Here is a 22,420-nt window from a genome sequence, read left to right as displayed (position 1 = left end):
TGCCTTTCCTCTCTCTTGCTCTCCCTCTCCCTCCCCTCCCCTCCCCCTCCTTTCTTCCTTCCTTCTCAAAGCAGTATTTGTGTGTGTGTATGTATGTGTGTGTATTCCAGTAAGCATTATAATTCAAGTAAGATTTTTTAAAATTTCCTGTATTTTCATAGTGATGTATTTTGTTCCATATTTAGCTTCCCATTACCATCTAGGCCACTGCAGCTTTAATAGAGAAGGGAAGAGGGGCTCAGGAAGAAGGAAGGGTCAGAGATTCACAATGTATCAACATAAGAGTGTTAATGATCAGTAAACAGTTTCAAGAGTAAAAGATGTGTGTAGGAACCTTCTAAGTCAGGGTGGGCATGTGGGAGGCTGGGGTGAAGTTCGGCCAGCACCCAGTGTTAGAGCTGGTTTCACCAGACGCATTTGAAGGGGAAGGAAGTGGAGGGACTTTCCAGGAAATCAGACAGCCCATCAGAAGCAAAGGAGGAACGAAATTTTTTGAATACTTTAAGAAAAGCGAGTAGGTGACTGGAGTTTGTGGTGTGATGAGGTCTGAGGCTGAGAGGGGTTGTCCATATTTTAGAGGGTGTGGACTACTGAGGAGGGGAGTTGGTCATAGGAAGGAAGCAGAAGTCTGAAATGGAGTTGTTTTCCAGCTACCGACATGACTAAGGGCCACGCATCCTTTCAGAGTCACATTGTGTTCATCTTTAAAATAAAAATGATAGTGCCATGTGGGGCTTTGGGAAGATAAAAAATATCTTCATGTATGGGTCCCTTCTGTCCTCGACTCATTCACTTAGCAAATGCTATGGGGCAGCCTCATTCTGGGGGAAACAGACAAAGCAAAGAGCCAGATGACGTTGAGTCTCTATTGTAAGGACAACTAATAGATGATACAATATGCATATGACTAATAATTATTATTAGTGGGGCACCTGGGTGGCTCAGGCCTTAAGCATCTGCCTTTGGCTCATGTCCTGGGATTGAGTACCACATCAGGCTCCCCCTGCTTGTCCCTCTCTTGCTGTATCTCTATCTGTAAAAACAAAGCAAAACAAAACGAAACAAAGTAAAACAAAAATAATTGTTATTAGTGCCATTCTCCCACAGCTAGTTGCAGACAAAGGAGGGACATGATCACATTTGTATCTTAGGAAAATGTTGCTGGGAGCCTTGTATTCCATTCCATTGTATCTCAGACTTAGTTTCTTGCAAGTGGGGAGTGGGAAGCTCACATTTGCTGGCAGCATCATGTCAAGTGGAGTTTCCACCGTCTCAGATCATTAGAATTGAGTTCTGCCATGTTCATGCCATGGCTTATTTGAGCGTTTCTAGTTGAACTAGCCTCTAGTAACATTAAAAAAATTATACCTGATAGTTTCTTTTTTTGTGAAGGGAAGCTGAGGCTTGGAGTATTAATGGGTTTGCTTAATGCAGCTCTACTGGGATTAATATTTTGACTTTTTCTTCTGGTTGTCACTAGTTAGGAGTCAGGTTATGAGGTTCAGGGAATGTTTGCTAAAGATGGTCAGTGGAAAGCCCCTTGTGCCCACTTTATTAACCTTTTTATGAGATTAATAAATGGTTTTCCATCTTGGAGAGCTGGCCAAAATTTCATAGAGCCTCTTGTGATGAAGTAGGATTTTCTCTGAATCCCTTTGTGAGAAATAATGCTTAAGACTTGGAGTTTAACTTCACACACATTTTTCTTCCCACAGAAGCTCGCTCCCTGGAGCTTCACTTCTTTGTAACAGAAAAGGTTCAAGGTTTAAGAAACTCTTCTTTCTTGGGTGCCTGTGTGGTTCAGTGGGTTAAGCAACCGCCTTCAGCTCAGGTCATGATCCCAGAGTCCTGGGATTGAGTCCCACATTGGACTCCCAGCTCCATGGGGAATCTGCTTCTCACTCTGACCTCCCCTGTCATGTTCTTTCACTCTGTCTCTCTCTCTCTATCTATCTCTCAAATAAATAAATAAAATCTTAAAAAAAAAAAAAAAAACAAACAAACTCTTTTTTCTTGCCTCTTCCTGGCTGCCTACGAGGAAATTATTACTCTCCCCCCCATTTTTTTTTTTTTTCCAACAGACACTTCCATCTCATTCGTTTATGATGTTTTTGTAGCCATGTCATTATGTCAGCCAGATGGAGTGTTGCAGAATGATCTCTCTGGTGAAAGCTGGTGAACATTTACACCATAGTCAGTTATAATAGCTCTTCTCCGACCCTTCTGTTTTTAAGGGCATCTCTGTATTCATTCTGCACAGTCATCGTGTGCTTATAATGTGTGAAGTATTATAGTAGGTTTCCAAAGACACAATGATGGCCAAGCCCTGCTTTTAAGGGGCTTAATCAAGAAAGTAACATGTTTACATGGGAAAATTCTACCAGGATCTATGTAGTCAAGGCGCAAGAGTGAGAAAGCCAAATGTTGTGAGTATGCAGAGATGGAAGAGATTACTTTATCTTAGATTTGATTTTATTTTAAAATACAAAATACACACATAACAGGGAACTTTAACATAGTAAGATAAAAAGACAGTGTTCTCCCTCCTTCAATGTCTTTTCTCAGACACGACCCCTGGTAGTAGTCTGATATATTCCTAAAGATGTTCTCAATGTGTAGTAGGGGTAGCAGAGTGCAGTGGGGAAGAGTACAAATGCTGGAGTCATCCTGGGTGAAGGATCCCTGAGTGGAATTAAATCCCAATTTCACCTTGACCAAGGACAAGTTACATATCATTTCAGAGCCTTAGTTTCCTGAAAGTGGGGGATATTGTTAATATCTACCTCTTAGACCTGTCCTATTCTATACAGTTTTATAACGTGTTTTTTTTTAAACCGTGTGTATTATGAACATCTTTTAATGTTCATTCACACGTGCAAAAATCATTCTTCGTGACTGTTGCACAGAGTTGCATGGTGTGACTGACAATCCTTATTGAATTATCCCCTTATGGCTAGACATATATGCTTTTTTATTCAGAAAAGTTTACTTTTTAAATGGGATAATTAGACCATTCTCTGGGAGGAGACAAACATCTGAGCTAGGTGGAAGGGTGCTTAGGAATTTGGAATACACTATTGCGCAGAGTTATTAACAAGCTGGCAAAGAAAGAGGCAGGCATTTGTTTACTCACTCAGTAAATATTTACTTAATCCATACTGTGTTTTGGGATAGAAACTGGAAATAGAGTAATGAATTGGAAAAAGCCCATGTTTGAAGGTGGCCTAGGGCCTGGTGGTATGCATGTTTAGGGAATGGCTAATTGGGGGCTCTGGCTAGAACAGAGTTTTATTTAGGGGAGTGTATTGTTGCTAGAGCTTTTCCAAGAGATAGGCCAATAGTGGCAGGGTTCTGCAGCCTCACTGTTTCCCCATGAAATATTACCAAGTGACTTAGCCAAGACATTTGTAGAGGTAACCAGACCTCTGTAGAATTTTGATATGAACCATGGAGCTTAGCTTCACAGTGGCTCATGATTTACACCTGCACTTTGGAGATAGATCACGATACCCAGTCTCATCTGGGGGGACACTGGGGAAAGTTCCGAACTGTTATGGATCCTCTAGTAAATACAAGGCATAATGATGGATTAGGAAGAATAAAATGTCATCTTATTCCTGGAAATATAGGAGGTCCGAGACTAATCTACCTACTGACCAAAAATCAAGCGCATTATCGGGTCAAGGTTGTGAATCAACAAAAACACCCGGAGTAAGCTTAAACACATTACCAGAATTGTTACTCTCGTCTCCAAATAGAGCACCCTGTGAACAATTTTTAAAGTACCTTAATTTTATAAGGCAGGAGAATGTCCATGGTTACGGAAAAGAAGAGTAGTAAGAAAGAGAGCAGGAGAGGCCAAGGCTGTCTGTGGAGTGGGATGTGGTTGGGTAGGCAAGCCCAAACATCTCTTTGGTCTGTTCACCACAAGGATTCTTTTGTACCCACTCCATTCTCAGAGACAGATTTTGTGGGCAATCAGCATTTGAAGTGATAAAGAAGGGACTAAATCCAAGGTCAAAGTTTCTGTAGTTAGAACAAGGAGATTTGGCAGAAGAGGCTAATCTTGAGGCATTAGTCCAATTCATTGCTGTTTTGGATATTGCTCTGGGAGCGAGGATCTGACACTGTTGTCAGAAGCTGTTCCTCATTAGTGTGGTGTCATAAGCATAAAGCCCAGACACTGTCAAGGGCTGAATTCATGCCACGAAAGGTGTGTCTACTACTTCTCTGGCACCAGAAATACTTGGAAGCCAATAAAAAATAGGCCCATAGATGGCAGGGAAGAGGGTGTTCCCAGGAAGAAGCAGGCAGGATGTCCAAGTAAATTTGTCAAGATAAAAATGGTCATTTTTCATCAGTTTTGAGCCATATTTGTTGTTGAACAAAGTATAGCACCAAGCAGCATTGTGTGCTGAAGACGGAAGAAACTTGACTTTACTCTAGTGAACAGCATTGATTTTCTTCTTGTGCTAGTGTGCATGTCAGACCACAAAGGATGCTACCGAGAACAATGGAGAATATTCTGCAAGCTACAGGGGAAGCCTACACACAAAATTCAGTTCACTAAGTCCTTCAAAGAAGGAACGTGTGGCAGGCGATAAATCATTCCTGTTACTAAAAAGCCATTGCCGCTTACACAAAGTCTACATTTATACATGTACCCATCAGTGTTCCTGCCCTGGCTGTCCAACCCCCTCCCCACCCTCCCTTTCCATAGCTGCTCTCTCAAGTTGCTTACAGATAGGATGGCATTGTGGTTCATTCTCCTATTTCTGAAATGGAAGTGATGTTTATTTTTCATTTGTAACACAGTTTGACTCTTATGAACTTGCTACTACTTAACTATTTACGACCTGTCTAGTTCAGTGGTTCAACCTAATAGTTTAGAGATACTGACACCCACATGGTGGAGGGTGAGTTTCTAAATTTGAAGTCTCCAGGGGCACCTGGGTGGCTCAGTGGGTTAAAGCCTCTGCCTTCGGCTAAGGTCATGATCCCAGGGTCACAGGATCGAGCCCCACATCGGGCTCTCTGCTCAGCAGGGAGCCTGCTTCCTCCTCTCTCTCTGCCTGCCTGTCCGCCTACTTGTGATCTCTGTCTGTCAAATAAATAAATAAAATCTTAAAAAAAAAAAATTTGAAGTCTCCATGAGTCTGTAAAGGTCTTGTGAAAGGTTGTAGATTATCAAGTCTAAGTAAGCAAAAGTCGAGTAAGGAGCTTTGCTTTACGGTTAGGGTCCTGACCACTTCTCTGAGATTTTTTAGGGGACCAGTGATGTAAAAACCCTGCTATAGTGAATTTGTAATATAGTAGAGTTTATAAATTTTAGGAAGAGAAGTTAACCTGTGGGAAAATTACAGAAAAGTAGCATTAATTAAAAATAAGTAAGATCGAGTTCATGAAGGCAGAGTTAATTAAAAGTCAAAAGCTGGAACTGAAAAGTGAGTATAAATTAAACATGAATGACAATCAGCTCTCTTTAAGAATAATGTTTTAACTGAGGAAAATAAGTTTTTCAATTCTCACAATTAATCTTTTTTACAGGCTAAGGGTTCATTGTGATCAATAATTTGAAAACTTAAAAAAGAGAGTCTATGTTCTGCTAGTAAAAGACTGCTAGAGAGGTATAATGACCCCTAGCTTTGTAAATTGTTCAGTTAGACAGAAGTGAATTAAGACTGAGTTAAAAGGTACCTTCCTCCCCAGAGAATAAATGTGAGTACAAAGGAGAAGGAGTGATTTCTAAATCACTAAACACAGTGACATGAATCTGAGCAGGCTAGCCTCATCTTCATTCTAGGTTTCCCAGTCTGCAAACACTGACTCTCCTTTTTCACAGATTAAAAAAAAAAAGCTACCAAAAGGAGTGGGTGAATCAACAATTGCAAAGTCTGACTTCTGTCCGCATTCACCCGCCCACCCTGATGTCTTATAGAGAGCAAGTATTATTTGGCGTAATCTGAGGAACTGTGGATTTAAATGCAAGGCTCTTCATACTCCTAATGCAATGGATCTAATTCCTAATATAATTTTTCAGATAGCTTAAGGAACTGTTAGCATAAAAGCTTTGTTTCCTCATTTGCAATCACAGGAGATGATCTGTGCTGTGATTCTCTTGGATCCCAGGGAGTTCCTTAGCATGATCAGGGAAGGATTTGCAGTTTAAATATGACAAATTTCTGTGGAGAAACTTATGAAATGGTGAATAACATATAAAAATTTGTAAAAGACGGAAAAGAGCACTGTATTCTTTCATTTGTCTTATGCAAACTGTACAATCAGGATGAGTTTAGAAAACTCATTTAAACTGTTAATATGGGGCGCCTGGGTGGCTCAGTGGCTTAAGCCTCTGCCTTTGGCTCAGGTCATGATCTCAGGGTCCTGGGATCGAGTCCCACATCGGGCTCTCTGCTCAGCAGGGAGCCTGCTTCCCCCCCCCCCGCCCCGCCTGCCTCTCTGTCTACTGTGATCTCTCTGTCAAATAAATAAATAAAATCTTAAAAAAAATAAACAATATGATTAGTAATATTTGTTGATGTATATTCAATTAATTAAAACAGAAAACAGAATCATTCCTTTTTATAAGAATTTAAAAGACAATGCCTGTTTAAATTCATAGGCCAAAAAAAAAAAAAAATCCAACTAAGATTTTAGTGACTCCTGGTTCAACTCATATTTTACAGATAGTACTCCCGGTTATTTTGCATAAGTAGAAAACACAGACCAAAGGCTTCTATCCTTTATAAATAAGATGCTTTCAATCTGATTTTTCCTTAAACTGGCTTATAAATTTTAGTAATGGTTATGATTTTCTGCTACAATTTGGTTCTAAGACCATGCCATCCATTACCTTATAATGCTGGGTCCCCAGTGTTGGGTCCCCCTGATGAAGTTCTGGAACATAGGTGAGGTTCAGTGGGGTGAGGTCTGGAGCCGATGACCAAGAAAGAATTCTTGAGACATCTTTGATGCAAAATGGTGGTTTATTAAAGCACGGGGACAGGACCTGTGGGCAGGAAGAGCTGCTGCTGCCCTGGGTTGTGAGGGGTGGCAGGTTATGGAAGGTGAGCGAAAAGGGGGGTTTCAAAGGAGCTTTCATATGCTGAAGGGGGCCTACAAGGTGCCAGGGATACCAGAGGTCTTGAGGCTTGATCAATGTTGTTTTTTGGCAAGCCATTAACATCAAGATAGTTGGGAGATTCCTGGTGGGATGTCACATTTCTGCTATCAAGCGTCTTTGTTAGTGAGATTTAGGTTCAGAAGAGATTTAACTTTATTTACATTTCCTTCTACCTCAGCCTCCTTCAGTTTTGTTTATTAGGGCCTGAGGAACTGAGTTATTTGCCTCTGGAAATTGTGCTATTGATAAGGTAACTTCTTTGTTTGTAGATCTCTAGGACATTTGTAAACCAAGGGAGACTCCTGTCTTGCAGGATTGTAATCTCTGCAAGTTAACTATTTGTTTCTCCTTTATGACAGTCAGGGATGCCTGAGGAATGTCACACATATTACCTAGGGGAGCGGGTGGAGAGGGGGTGCAAGGTGCCAGCTTTTGCTTTGTCCTCAGCCAGCCTCCTGCTCCCTCATCACCCCAATAATGGGTCCGTGATTAAAGGAGCGAGACTGATACAAAGTGAAGGTCAAGCAAAGCTTTATTTCCCCCCAAGCATCAAGAATCAAACCAACCGTCAAACAGACCATTCGGGACCACCCTGGCTTGCAGAGAGGGGGACCTCTCTCTGTTCCACAAACTAGCTTTTAAGGGCAAAGGCCATGTGGTTGGGCCTGGCCATGCACAGGTGGCCAATGAAATTGTAACACACAGAGAAAGGTGCACAGTCATGTTAGGTCACACATAAGTGACCAATTGAATTACAATTTACCCTAGTAGATATTTGAATTAGCCTATCACCTTGGTCAGATTTGGTGCCCAAAAGGTACCCAAAGGGGCCCATACTCCTTGGTAACTACGGAGACAGTATGTGCCTCCGCACTGATCGGATGTCTCCACCTGGCCTGACCCACCCTTGTATTTGGGCTTTGTTACCTGGGACTGGTTTCTGGGACTTGTTTTTAAGTAAGTTGGTGGGGGGGGGCAGGCAGAGTCAATTTAAGTTTTACAACAAAATGGCAGTTCAACCGGGGTGGGGCCGCTCTAGCTGAATAGACCCTTACAATAAACGTCTTATTGTCCTTGATGCTTTATTCTAAATTTACATTCTTTTAACCAATTTCTTTAATGAAATTAATGTACATTATCATATTTCTCTTCTTTTCCAATTTTTCTGAGATATCATTGACATAAAACATTGTGTAGGTTTAAGGTATATAGTGTGTTGCTTTGATATATATTGCAAAATGAAGACCACTGTGATTATTGATGAAGTTTTAGAATATAAGTGAGGTTCAGTGGGGTAGGGTCTGGAGCTGACCATCAAGAAAGAATTCTTGAGATGTCTTTGGTGCAAAATGGTGGTTTATTAAAGCACGGGGACAGGACCCATGGGCAAAAGAGCTGCTGTGAGGACCTTGAGGGGCTAGCTGTTATTGGGAAATGTCATTTATTACTGTCTAATAAAACCTTAGTCATGAGACCCTTCAGATGTATATCCGTGGGCCATATGCTTGGGAATGATTGCCAGCATGTATCTTGGAGGCTTGAGATGAAGTTTCCAAAGGAATTTTTATATGTTAAAGTAGACTCACAGGATCCTGGTTGGGGGTGGAGGGCGGTCAGGCTAGGATTGCCTTTTGCCCTTAGCAAAGTATTAAGGTGGAAGCAGTTGAGTCCCTAGAGGACTGTCACTCTGCCTGTTTCAAGGACTTGTCAGTGGCTCTAGGTAGTAAGGAAATTTAATAACTTTTCTTCTGCCTTTGTTTCCCGCATCAGTATAGCTAACACCTCCATCATCACTATTTCTTTTTTTGTGGTGGGATACTTCTATTTCTTGAAGTGTGAGAAATACAGGACTGACAGATTCCGTTTATACTGACAAACTCCCAGCACCAAAGTCACCATTCGTACATCTCTGGGTCAACATGTAATGTTAAAATATAGGGACTTTCCCCCAATGGGATAACATATTTCCTTCTTTGAAAATTATTTCTATTAGCCTTTTGTAGCACAAATGGATGAACGTTCCTAGGCCATGCCCGAAGAATATAATGCAGGTGTTTCCTGATAAAAGCCTGATAAAAATAAGTGTTCAAGCCTATGTCTTGGCTTTTATGCGCTGTAGTGGAAGAGACCTTCTTGATGAAATTACTTCTGTAACTTCCCAAAGGAAGCTACTGGGACAAGACCTCTCACCCATGTGCAGGTCAGACATAAAGGAAACGGGAAGAGCTCAGGGCGCTGGGTCTTAACTGTCGGTTCTAAAGCACCACTTACTCGGACGTTTGTAACTTTAACCGGATATAAACCACAGGAGTGTATACTGGGGAAAAGAATTCTACACAAATAGGCAATGAATCAGGTGACCGAACAGCCTTTGTCCTGTCTCTCATTTCTTTGAGAGTTCTCCTTAGGGAAAACCTACCATTGTTTAATTTTTTTCCCCCTGGTCCATGATAAATACTTGCAATTGATTCTCTTGTTGTCATTTTTTTAAAAAATAAAATAACCAGGATTCCGAGAGGACATCCTTTTAAAAACAACTGATCGCTTCTGAGTCAAAAAGGAAAAATATTAAAAGTACGAACGAACAAAAATTTTTGGACTCACGGAATTGACAGAACTCTTTGTCACTTGATATTGAAGTTGCTTATTCTGAGTGCTGTGTATCTACTCCTCTGGCAACTGTTAAAATAAACAAAGCTCCTGGAGGCCTTAAAGAGCATTTAGAACGTACTTAGTTGAAATGGAGATTCGAAACATTTAAAGCATTGTCTCCCAGGCCATTAATAGTGAGATGTTGTTTGGCCTTGCTAAAGGGTATGAAAGAGGTAGGAGATCACATCTGGCTAAAAATTCAGCTCTGAGAACACTTACCTTTAATAACATAATCTAAAATTATTGCCTTCAACTATTATGGAAAGGCAAATCAAAGTGTGCATAAACTCCATGATCTTATTGTAATGATGGGGAAATTATTATACAGACGGTCCTGGCTCGACGATGATTCGACTTGGTGATTTTTAGACTTTACGAGGGTAGTAAAAGCAATATGCATTCAATAGAAAGCTTTTTTTCTTTTTCTTTTTTTTTTTTTTTTGAATTTGGAATTTGGATCTCTTCCTGGGCTCACAACCTGCAGTGCAGTGTTCTCCCATGATGCTGGGCGGCAGCAGCTGTTCCCAGTCCCGTGAGTGAGCAAGCGGGAGGGTTACATTCTTACCATTCTGTATCCATAGAGCCATTGTGTTTGTCACTTTCAGTATGGAAGTCAGTCAGTTACATGAATGAGTCAACATGTGGTTATACAATCCGCTTTGTGTCAGATGATTTGTTTAACTGTAGCACCCTGCGCACGTTTAAGGCAGGCTAGGCTGAGCTATGATACTCATTCAGTAGGTTAGGTGTATTCAATGCATTTTCGACTTAGGATATTTTAAACGTACTTTGGTTTTACTGGGGTGTAACCCCACTGTAAGTCAGGGAAGATCTGTACACAAACTACAATCAAGTATTTTTACAAATATTACATGACCATCTAAACAATTTCGTATATGCAAGAGATTTGCGCTTTCTATTTTGGTAAACTAAGTTGTCAAAGTCAAATCATTTCCTTCTTGGAGAGTTTTTGCCAAAACTGCTTACCAGCTTTTATCTTTAGAAAATGAAGTTTGTTAATGAGGCGAGGTCAATTGTTTACATTTCAGATGATGGTATTAATGTTTATAAAGCACTCCACTTGATAACTTGTTGATTCAGTTTGTAATTGTGAACTCTCTAGGCTTGGCAAGTTCTTTTGTTTGGGAAATTCTTGTCAACTGTTGTCATCCCTTTGGAGAGGTTTCCACATGATTGGGGGTGGGGGGGGGATGGTGGTGGTGTTAAAACCAGGTAGGAATAGTGGAAATGGCAGTGCCTTATTTACCAGATCAGAGAATCTTTCTCCTTTGAACAACTTGGTGTGCATTTCAAAAAACTGTACTGTCAAGAGTCAGAATTTTGAGGCAGAGGGCAGAGGTCCAGGTGACCCGAGAGTGAGAGGTGTGGGGTATCCAGGAATGCTCTGCAGCAGAGTAAGAGAGCTCCTCAGGAAGAGTAATGAATGTGCTCCTGAACAGAGACAACATCATGCTTGATAAAGGAACCATTGCTATTTGCCTTCGAAGGCTTTTCTAGCTCAAATATGTTTTATCGACAAGTTCAAAGGCATATTTTTGCCCTTGATGGGGATAACTCCCTTAGAAATGTCATTCGAAGTCCCCATCAGCTTGGGGGAGCTCTTGGGTAGCAACTTTATACATAAAAAGTAAAGTAGGGAATTCAGCAGTTGGGCTTCTGTCATCAGTCAAATGGGATAATTTCAGGCAAAAATAAATGAAGTTGGGTTTTTACAAGTGGCTTGTTTTTGTTTTGTTTTGTTTTTAAGTTTGGGTATCTATTGCTGCATACAAATTACCAAAGTGTTTAGCAGCTTAAAGCAACACACTGAGTTTCTGGGAGTTAGGAAGCCAGGTGTGGCTTGGGGGGCTGGTGGCAGGGCACCTCTGGCACAGGCTGTCCCACAGGGCTGCCGCCAAGGGGGTGGTGAGGACACAGGCTCCTGACTGTGGAGCTGCTTCCAAGTGAACTCTTGTGGCTGTTTGCTGGTGAGGGCTAGCTACTGGCTAGCGACTACAGTCCCCTGCCATATACCTCTCCCTGGGACAACTCACAACGGGGCAGCTGCCTTCCTTGACAGTGAGCAAGGGGAGAGGCAGAGGAACACCCAGGATAGAGGCTGCCACGCAGTATCGCAGTATCGCGATACTTCTACAGTTTCTATTCGCCGGAAATGAGTCATTAGTTCCAGACCATGTTCAAGAGCAGGGGAGGACATCCTGGTGTGACAACCAGGAGGTGGCGATGACTGGCGACCATTTGGAGGCTGCCTGTCACCCTGGGTTGTCCCTGTCCTCTCCTGGGGCTCTTCAGACTTTGCTATAAATAATAACTGCAGGCTGCGATGTGGGAAACCAAGAGCAGGCTCCTTTCCTCCCTGCCCCCGAAGTTAATCTTGGAGAATTTCCTCAGTAAATACATTTCCACCATGCATAATGTGAAACCTTACAGAATGAGGTTATAAAACAGAAACAGCAAGATCCATACAAGGGCTTTTGCCATCCTGTGGAGGCTGGGCTCCGGCTCACTGAACCCCTGAGGGTTAACTGGGGACAGGACAGACAGGTGAGGCAGGACGGACAGGTGAGGACATGTTTTCATGCTGGGGCCATGATGCTTCCTAGTGATAGTGCATCCTTGGGCACTAGACTCCCAGGCTCAGACCACCGCCTGGTTCCTTAGTTGCGCTTTCTGCTTTTTCATGTGTCGAAAGGGAGTAACAATGGTCTGTGTAAAAGGAGGATAGTAATAGTATGAGTTAACGTACATGAAGTGTACCCATCAGGGCTTGACACAGAACAAGCACATTGCTGTAAGCTATTAATGAGTTAAATTACCAGCAGATGGGTCCCTGACAATGCTTCTTAAAGTGCTGTGATCATACAAGTGAGTTCTGTTTTAGTTTTCACCCATAAATACTCAGAAATACCCAGAAATTTGCTGAACAGTACTAATTTCAACGTTGCAAAAACAGCCTAAGACTAAAAAGAAAGAAACGTTCCACTTAATTAGGTATTTATTTTGTTTATTGTTGTTGAAATGTCAGCTGTGACGTTATGTGACCATGCCCTGATTTCCTTCCCACATGCCCTCATGCCTTTCTCATTCCATTTCATTCATTTATTCACTCTTCCTTCCTTACCTGGGCACAAGTACCTCCTGCCCTGGGCCGTGGTGCTAGCAGAGTTGCTCATGGGGATCTAACTAAAGCCTGCGACACTGAATGACAAGTGTTCTGGAAAAGGCACTGGGGAGTGAAATGCATCTGTTTGGGGAGGTTGTGGACATGGACTATGACCCAGAAAAGGAAACTTGGGAGCCCTGTAGCAATATGCCTGGTGGAGGAAGGATGGGAAGGTGTTGCAGTCGGAGGGAGGAGTGCTGGCAGGACCTAGAGGCAGGAAGCAGCAAAACATGGGGAAGGTGCTGGCAGTTCAGTTCGGCAGCAGTGCAGAACGTGGGGTATGCATTGGTGCATCGGTGGGGCGTGGAGCTGCGGGTGGGGGCAGGAACCTGGCTTGCAGACTTGAACTGAGGGTGACAGCCGGCACTCAGTTGACACCTCAAAGTGACCGCCGTGGCCTTCGGTTCTCTTGCAAGTCCACATGATCTGTCCTCATCTGGGACTCTCCTGGCACCTCGGGCTCCCTGTGGGGCTCTCTGGGGCAAGTCACATAGGTGAGGCCTTCTTCAGCTCCAAGACCCCTCTGGCACCCACGGAGGCTCTGTCCGTAGGCTCACCCACCTCACCCATTGGCCCACATCTCACTTTCTCCCAACAACAGTCTACCTTCAGTGCTTCTCCTGAATGCTGCAGCCAGTCCTCCTCCCCCCAGGGCCCCCTGCTCCCCCTTTCCCTGCTGACTTCCTGTTCACGTAGTGCTTGTCTTCCAGGGTTCCTTGTGATTGACTTTTTATCATGTTTGCTATTTACCATACATTTTCCCCCAAAATATAAGTTCCCAGAGGTAGAAAAGAATCTCTGTGGGTCCCAGCATGTAGGACATGCTCAATAAATATTTGGCGACTAAATGAATCCCCTGATATATTTGAATTGTTTTTTAAGGAGCTTCCACTATGGGGGAGAAATAAGAAGCAGAAGTTAAAAAAAAATCTTACAAAGACAATTCAAACATATGTTTTCATTTTTGTACATTGTCTCATTTATATATATTCCTATCAGCCCCATCAATAGTGTGAAAGTTTCTTCCTGCCTTGGATCTTTCATGAAGGAGGTCAGGAATGCCCATAATGGTAAAAAAGCTACAAATATGTGCATGATTCATTTGGAATGAAAAAGCACCATTTGTGGCTTGCCTCCTTCCCTAGCACACTAGGCCTCACTTTCCTCTACTGTGTCTCTCATTGCTTCGGGAGTAAGCCACTGGAATCAAGGGCTGGGGGCTGGCTTATGCCATGCTCCTAGTGTTCGAATCCTCTCTAGAGCTAGCAACTTCTTGATCCGATCTCCCTGTCTGGGTATCATGTCTCTTGCCCTCCATTTTCTCTCTACCATCTTTCCTTCCAACATTTTCCACCTGCATCATCACTGAACCAATTTCCTCATCCTGCAGACTCATTCACAGTCCTTCTCATCTTTAGTTTTTCTTTAGTCATCCAGTAAATTTTTTTTTTATTGCTATAATGTGCTCACTTTCTTTCTGCATGGAACACTGCACGCTTTCTTCTCCCTGGATAATAATGAGGATGTTTATGGTAAAGGCTGGTGTTTTTGAGGGTTTCCTGTGCCTAAGATGCTGAGCTACAGTATTACGATATATCATTCTATTTATTCCTTGGAATGAGTCTATGAGTTAGAAACAGTTATCAGGTCCGCTTCACAGTTGGGGAAATGGGAATCTGGAGAGGGAAGGCACCCCCTTGGAGCAAATCTCTGGAGTTCTAGCTCTAGGACAAGTGATGCAGAAGAAGGAGCATGGGGTCGGGAGCCTGGCAGACCCAAGGTTAATTTTAACTTGGTCAAATCCTAGTTGGGAGATTCAGGTGAATGATTATGAGTCTTTCTGAGCCTGAGCGTTTCTAACTTAGAAAATGAGGATTAAATGAGATAATTTGTGAAAAGCCCTGCCATGGAGCTCTGAACAAATATTCTATTTTCTTTCTCTTCTGTCTCCTCTTTTCTGTGGCCAGCCTTACCTGAACATCCCAAACCCTCACCAGTCCTGTTGCCCTCTGTATTTCTGTAGCCATTTTAATTTCTCCAGCTTTCTCCAATTTATGACTTGTTTTGGGACTGCCTTCATTCAAGTAGTTTATGGGTGTTGCCTTCTTGGCTAGATTTTAAGAGCAGGGGTCATGCATTTTAATTCTGCATTTCTCATGATGTTCAACATAGTGATAAACACAGAATAAATGCTAAGTTTTTACTTCCTAATTGACATACCCACTTGGGTTGCCATTGGATCCAGCGGTCCCTGATGCAGTGACCCACACAGGTCTGTGCACCTTGGGCCCAGCAGCCTGCCATTATTAATGACATTCTCCCTCTCTTCTCTCTTCCCAACTGCAGCATGTGCGTTCCGGTACAATGGGCTCTCCTTTGTCTACCTCATCTACCTCTTGCTCATCCCTTTGTTCTCAGAACCAACAAAAGCGACAATGCAAGGTAAGAGATGGAAATGTAATGATCCCTACCATGGGATGGTACCCTGTAATGGATTACCATGTAATGGTAATGTGATGATCCCTACCATACTCTGAATGCATTTTGCTGGGCTGTTTGGTTCATCTTTATCTGATGGGAGAGATGCTGTCTGTTCATCACGCTGGTCCAGCCAGGAGCGGGCATGAAGAATTTGGGCAGCTACAAGTTGAGTAGGGTGGAGCTTGCTGGTGACATGTTTTTGTCCCTTACACGGTTGTCCTCCCATATGAGTTCCCGAGTAGGTCTTCACTGGCAGGCCTGTGATGTATCTGGAACATTTTGGCTAGTTGAAATGAACTCAATGCATTTTCAATAAAATAAGGCAGAGGGTAGAGCAACTTTGGCACACGCTTTGCATACTGGGTTGCTGGGGAGAATGTGGCAGGAGATGGAAAGGAGACACAGCATCGTCTTACATTTCCAAGCCACGAAGCAGGAGAGCTGGGTAAGACCACGTCCCATCATGACTTGTTTATACATCAGCTGAGATCTCTTACATATGCCTCCAATGAGTACTATAAGAGAGTAACCCGAGTCCAAGGGATAGTTTCTCAAGCATGTCACTGCAAAATTTTAGATCCATCTCCCATTGCTCTGCAAGACTCTGCAGGCACAGAAAAGAATGTGACTGTTTCTTCGAAGGCTCTCATTAGGAAGCATGGTCTGGCTTGTGAATTTATATATTTGAAGTCCTTCCACGAGTATAAACATTAAACCATACCCGATCAATTTAGTAGTTTAGTTTTCCAAACAATACCATGAGAAACAAGGACTGTGCCCCGTGTCTTAGGAGTCTGTGATGGCTCACTGTATGTATACTAATCTGGAAAAAAAAAAAAAAAAAAGGAAGTTGTGTTTAACCCCACTGACCGCGTGGCATGGGAAAGGGCATTGGTTGTCCTCAACTCATGGTGGTGACTCTTCAGGAAAAGAAGTGAAGACTTGGCGTACCCAGAACAGCAAAGAACGGCTCTGTCTTTCCCACCTCCCTCTTAACTATTGCATTTATAACGCATATTATGTTTCCACATCTGAATAGTTAGGATGATGACTTTCCTGCCTGAGGAAGAACCTGAGTGACAGCTCTTCCAAGTCACTTAAATCCTTAATGCAAAAAGTAAAGAGGAGCTGGAGAAAAGTCAGTGTATCCAAATCCTCGTTAGACCCCAACATCCCTGTTCATGGGACCACACACAGTCTATCCCCATTTGGACAGTTCGACATTAGCAAAGACATTGAAACAGACTAGTTTTGGGCTTCGGAGCCAAGATGATTAACATACAGGCAAGCTGTATTTCATGGCTTGGAGCTCATGTTTCAAAAAAAAGAAGGTATCATACACATTGAGGAGAAAGTGCTTTAAAAAGGAGATTTGGAGCACTTGGGTGGCTCAGTGGGTTAAGCCTCTGCCTTTGGCTCAGGTCATGATCTCAGAGTCCTGGGATGGAGTCCCACATTGGGCTCTCTGCTCAGCAGGGAGCCTGCTTCCTCTTCTCTCTGCCTGCCTCTCTGCCTGCTTGTGATCTCTCTCTGTCAAATAAATAAATAAAATCTTAAAAAAAAAAAGAAGATTCAATTAAATTATCTCTGCTTTTATATCAAGGTGTCTACTTATTATTTTTATCTGGAAATCAGATAATGGGATTTTCCCCTTCAGACTTAGGGGATGGCACCCGGCTTTACCTTCTTCCCGGCTCACCAGCCCTGCTTTCCGTCGGGGTGCTTCCGTACCTGTAGGAGTTGGTGTAAGACTACGTCTGAAGTGTGGGATAGTCGGCCCATTGTTTATAGCTGGGTGCACTGGGGACTGATGTCAGGAAGCTCAGAGGTGAAACATAAAATCAAAAGCAAACAGCAGCTCTTCTCTGTGTAAAGCAATATCCTGAGTTAACAAAATGTGACTAGGTCAGTGCACAAACAAAGCACAACGACCCCCCACACGCGTCTGCTGGTGCTGCTCCTGGTGCTGGAGAGGGAAGCCCAGGGCTCAAAAGGGAAACCCACAGGCATCTTTCCAGTTAGGATTATGGAAGCAGTGTTGCCATTACTTTCCTCTTTCCTGCATTTCAGTGCCAAGCAGTGTGACTGATAGTCAACAGAACCTCATTTAATTATTTGTTTATGGAAATGCAGGCGGTCTCTAGGACAGGGTGTCCCACACATTTTTTTTTTGGACATGTGGAACTTGCAGTCCAGGCATTGATAAATCTGTGTTTTGAGATATCCCATGCTGGGGACTTCTGGCCGTGCACCGTCTGGGACATCGCAGGCGACGGGGCATGGATGCAGGCAGTGATGGGTCTGGAAGAGTGACCGCCGTGTGGATTTTCTGGAAGATGTGGGCTCACACATACTCGGAACTTCAAGTTCATGTTCAGGCACATTTCTCATGAATTGGTAAAAGAGTACATTGTCAGACTGAAAGAACTGTCAGCAACCTCCACACAACCTGCTCAAAGACAGTCTGCCTGACATCACAAGTGATTCGGACTGCCTCTGAAGCCAAAGGTGTCTGCGTGCATTGCCATTACCAGGACCACAAAATGACATTGGAAAACCCCCCCCCCGCCCCGCCCAACACACACCCTGTATTGGAAGTGTAGTGCAGATGTGTAAAAGTTACTCTGTGCCCCTCTGCCCTGCCTTTAGTATGTTGGATTTATTTTTCTCTTGTGGGATTATTTTTCCCTCTAAGTGTCTCCATAGAGGGCCCAGCATGTGGAGGGAGAATTTCCCAGTTGTAGCTTGGAGGGTATTCCTGTGACTTTGTTCCTGGGATAGTTCTAAATGTAAACCCCAGTGTCTCCACTGTGGTTTGGGACAAGGATGTCTACTTATTTTGATGGCATTGGCCTCCGCAGCACCCAAAATATCAGAGTGCTGTGGGCATGCTCCCCGTGCCTGTGACTTACTGGAGATTTGCCATAAGGCTGGAGACGACTGCATCCTAGAGGAGGGACGATAGGGGGCAGTTAGCAGTCATATGCTGAAATGGTATCAAGTGAAAAAGAAAAAATCAGAGTAAGCATGGTGGCTTGGCCTCATTGGAGCCACTGGGGCAAGAGTGGGAGGCGCTTTTAGGAGTCACCGAACATGTTCTGGCGACCAGTGGTGGATAGAGGCCATTTCCACAATGTGCCTGCTGTCTCTTCACAGTCACTGATGGGAGGGGCAGCTGCCTGTCTCCTCTGGAGGTTTTAGGTGGTTCTCTCTTGGGTAGACCTGAAGTCTGCCTGACTGCATAGGGATACCCAAGCTGTCGTACTCAACCCAGAGCAAGAAAGCAAGGATTAACAGAGGCTGGAGGGTTATAGTCATTAGAAGACAACATAATTAGATTATAGTCATATTGTGATGGGATTGGCTTCGACGACATCATTTTGTGGGTCTTTTATCAATCTAGGATTTTAGAATTCTCATTTTTCTGTTAAAGATCTTCAGAGGTGTAATTATCTTAGGAGGATTGTATCAGTCGGGACCTAACCAGAAACCACAAGCCACTACTTTTGAGAGGAAATGTGATGGAGGGGGTGGGTTACCAAAGACGATGGAAGAGCCAAGAAGTCAAGAGGAAGGTTGGGGGACGTAGGTCTCAGCAGAGCAGGGAGGAATGGGGGGAAGAACGGGGAGGGTCAGGAGCAGAACTCGGAAACAAGAGCCACCTGGGCATTTTTAGAACCATAGGAGGAAGTGAGGGAACCGATCTGTGCAGACAGGCCAAGACTGGCACTTTTCCTATTAGTCATGTGAATCAAATGAGACCCTTTCATGTTCAGTGTCAGTAAACTACCTATAGCTTTTCAAATGTGAGGGGTGCTGGTGGAGGGGATCCTCTTTCCCTTAATTCTGTTCTTCACCAGGCAAAATGTTCCTAGTTACTTAACAGTGATCACCACCCCCCCCGCCCCCCAAAACTCGATCCAGGTGGACATGTCCTGGAGGCACTTCCCCTGTCAGAAACTCTTTTAAGCCACTGTGTGCAGGAGGCTGAGGTGGAAATTTGGAATCCCCTCTGAGGACTGAGACACTTCCCCAGCCCTCAGAAGGCCTTGTCTGTAACAGCGCACGGTGGAATCTTTCACTGGAAATTGGTGGCTGAAGGGACTCACACACACACACACACACACATGCACGCACGCACGCACGCACACGCGCACATGCATACACATGCACACATACACACGGGTGTGCACACCACCCCATGGAGAGCAGGCACCTTTGATCTGCCATGGGTCAGTGTGCAATTAGTTCCCTCAAAGGACCCTCACCTCTCTTCTTGCCCTTTGAATTTCCAAGGCAAGTTGTATTTCAGGGAAGCCTATCCCCTGAGCTCACAGGGCATCTCTTGGAAGTCGCTCTCACTAGGCTTGGAAATCTTTCTACAATATTCAATTCCCTCAGCTTCTCCAACATTCTCTCTCATATCTTCCATGGGGCAGGGAACCCCAATTTTCCATGGGATTCATTGGAAAATTAGGGAAGCCTGATATCTCAGCTTTTTAGGGTTGAACCTGAAACTGAGCCAGAGCCCCACTTTAATACATTTATTTATTAAGTCTCTTTCTCTTCTAATATGTAAACTTCAAGATGGGAAAGATTTTGCTGTTTTGTTTACTACTGTATTTCCAGGACATGGAAACAACGTCTGGTGTGTAATAAGCAGTCAGTAAATATTTATGGGATGAATGAATGAATGAATTTATTCTCAGAGTCCCTCATTTTAGAAACATTTATTTTATTTTTTTTTTAAGATTTTATTTATTTATTTGTCAGAGAGAGAGAGAGAAGCGATAGAGCGAGCACAGGCAGACAGAGTGGCAGGCAGAGGCAGAAGGAGAAGCAGGCTCCCTGCTGAGCAAGGAGCCCGATGTGGGACTCGATCCCAGGATGCTGGGATCATGACCTGAGCCGAAGGCAGCCGCTTAACCAACTGAGCCACCCAGGCGCCCCTAGAAACATTTATAAAACAACTATAGTCCTATGCTTACCTCAGTATCCATAGTAGCAAACATCATAGAACGGTTTATTATGTATAACTGTCTTTCAGAGACAAAAGCTTAGGGTTGAATGGACCATGGGAATTTGCTATACTAAATTTTATTGGGATCAGAGGATCATAAGAAATTTAATAAATCGAGGTGTTTTATGCTCTTACTTAAAATTATAGGCATTTTACTTAAGCATATAATACTGTAGGAAGGGAAATAAATCCTTTTCTGCTGTTTACCTAATGGTGTGCTTTGCATTCAGATTGAGACTGCACTCCATTAAAGAGGAACTCGTAAATAATTAGCTGCTGGCAGCCCAGACATTCGAAGTTGAGGAGCTGTTAAGTTCTTTAACCAGACACGGGTCTCCTATATCTTACTGCTTATTGAGTAGACCACATCAGCCAATATGGTGGAAGAGTTGTATTTTGTTTGGTTGGACTCTAAGTAATAAAACGTATGAGATATGGAAGAAGAGCATGGTAAATGCTCGGTATATATTGGCTAATAATAACATTATTATTATGAAGAACAACATCATTACTTTGAACATCAGAGTGAGCAAGATTTTGAAATCTCAGTCTCGTATGTATGACCATCACCAGTATTTATCTCAGGACTTTTCCTAGTGCTCTCTAAATATTTAGTTAAGAATTATGTGATTTCCAGGCTTCCTTGCTAAGTAATATGCAAGTCAAGCAGCGTGTTAATAGAGATCCAATAGCTCTATCTGCTAAGTGCATATTATTATTCGAATACATGAACTAATTTAATTCTTGCAATGACCTTTGGAGGGGGCTGCTACTATTATTAAAAACTATTATCAAAAATCCTTACGGACAGAGACTGAATTCCAGGTGGGTTGAGAATCAGGCCCTAGGACACACAGGTGTCTTGTGGGGGGCTGTGCCCTCCTAGCTACTATGTTGTTCTGACTCATGCCCAGGACAGAACAAGGTCCTCTGGAGACCTGCAAGAGACAAGGGAAACCTAGTCACGTAATAAGTACTTGTTGGCTGATAGATTACCAGGTTCTGTGTACACTGGTCTGGAGAAACAGTTTGAGTATATTTAAAGGAGGTGTTTGAATTTGCATTGGAGCAGATTGATGACATACGTGTTGCATTATTTAGAAAATATATCTTATTAAGTGTGACTGGTTATTTCTTTCAACAACTATTCATTGGAAGACCAACCTTTACACAGCACTGTGTTTGGATTTATGGAGGATAAAAAGGAGAAGAAAACAGCATTCTTCACTAGAGTAGCCTCCCAAACACACAGATATCATATCTCATCGAATGAGATAACCTCTTGCAAAGAGGTCGTCTTTGGAAACCATATACTTACTCAGTGATGCTGTCATTTCTCTAAACCAATCTCACACTACTTCCTTACAGTTGTGTAAAGAGTTTGCCTTGAGTAGGTTCAATGGTAACAAACCATTGTCCTCTTAAGTGGGTCTGATATGTACAACATTGGGTGTCAAGTCCAATGGGGGGGAAAAAACTGATGATGAATTTAGTCATGTCAATTTTAGGAAAAACAAAAAAAGATAAAACCCAGAGTATTTAGTATAAACAAAGTATCTGAAGGTCATGCTTCATTATAAATGAGGTTTAAAGTTTCTTTGAGTGAGAATACCACTGTTGATACCCCAAAATGACAAATACACATAACATCTTTCCGTGATGGATACATGTAGATGTAAGGATATATTACCTCTAGGAGGTCATTATGAAATGAGATACCCAGATGAGAAGAACCCTGAAGGAAGCAGTGATTACTAGATTTGCTCTGGAATTTTGACTCTGATAGTTAAGTCGTGTCTTCTTGACCCAGACCAGAGAATCAGATGTAATATCTAGAGATGTGGCTGAACAGAAGGTGTTAGTAATAGTAAAAGTAACCAACTTTTATGTCACAGGTACTGTGCTAAGCACTCCCTATATAATAATTTAATTAAAAGATATAAAAATGATTTATTGAAAA

General features: G+C 42.9%; 1 protein-coding gene across 4 annotated transcripts in view; it reads left to right on the top strand.

Annotated features, from left to right (window-relative positions):
* The window catches only part of PIEZO2 (piezo type mechanosensitive ion channel component 2), a gene marked incomplete at its 5' end in the record, with an annotated part of 454,715 nt that overhangs the window by 67,037 nt on the left and 365,258 nt on the right, over positions 1 to 22,420 (top strand). For all 4 annotated transcript variants that reach the window (XM_080822189.1, XM_080822187.1, XM_080822188.1 and 1 more), the window contains one exon: positions 15,306 to 15,401. In XM_080822189.1, coding sequence (XP_080678315.1) covers positions 15,306 to 15,401 — 96 coding nt within the window. The remainder of the gene's footprint in view (positions 1 to 15,305; positions 15,402 to 22,420) is intronic.

Source organism: Martes martes (genome assembly GCF_963455335.1).
Source record: "Martes martes genome assembly, chromosome: 13".
NCBI lineage: Eukaryota > Metazoa > Chordata > Mammalia > Carnivora > Mustelidae > Martes > Martes martes.
This window is presented reverse-complemented; position numbering and strand designations above follow the sequence as displayed.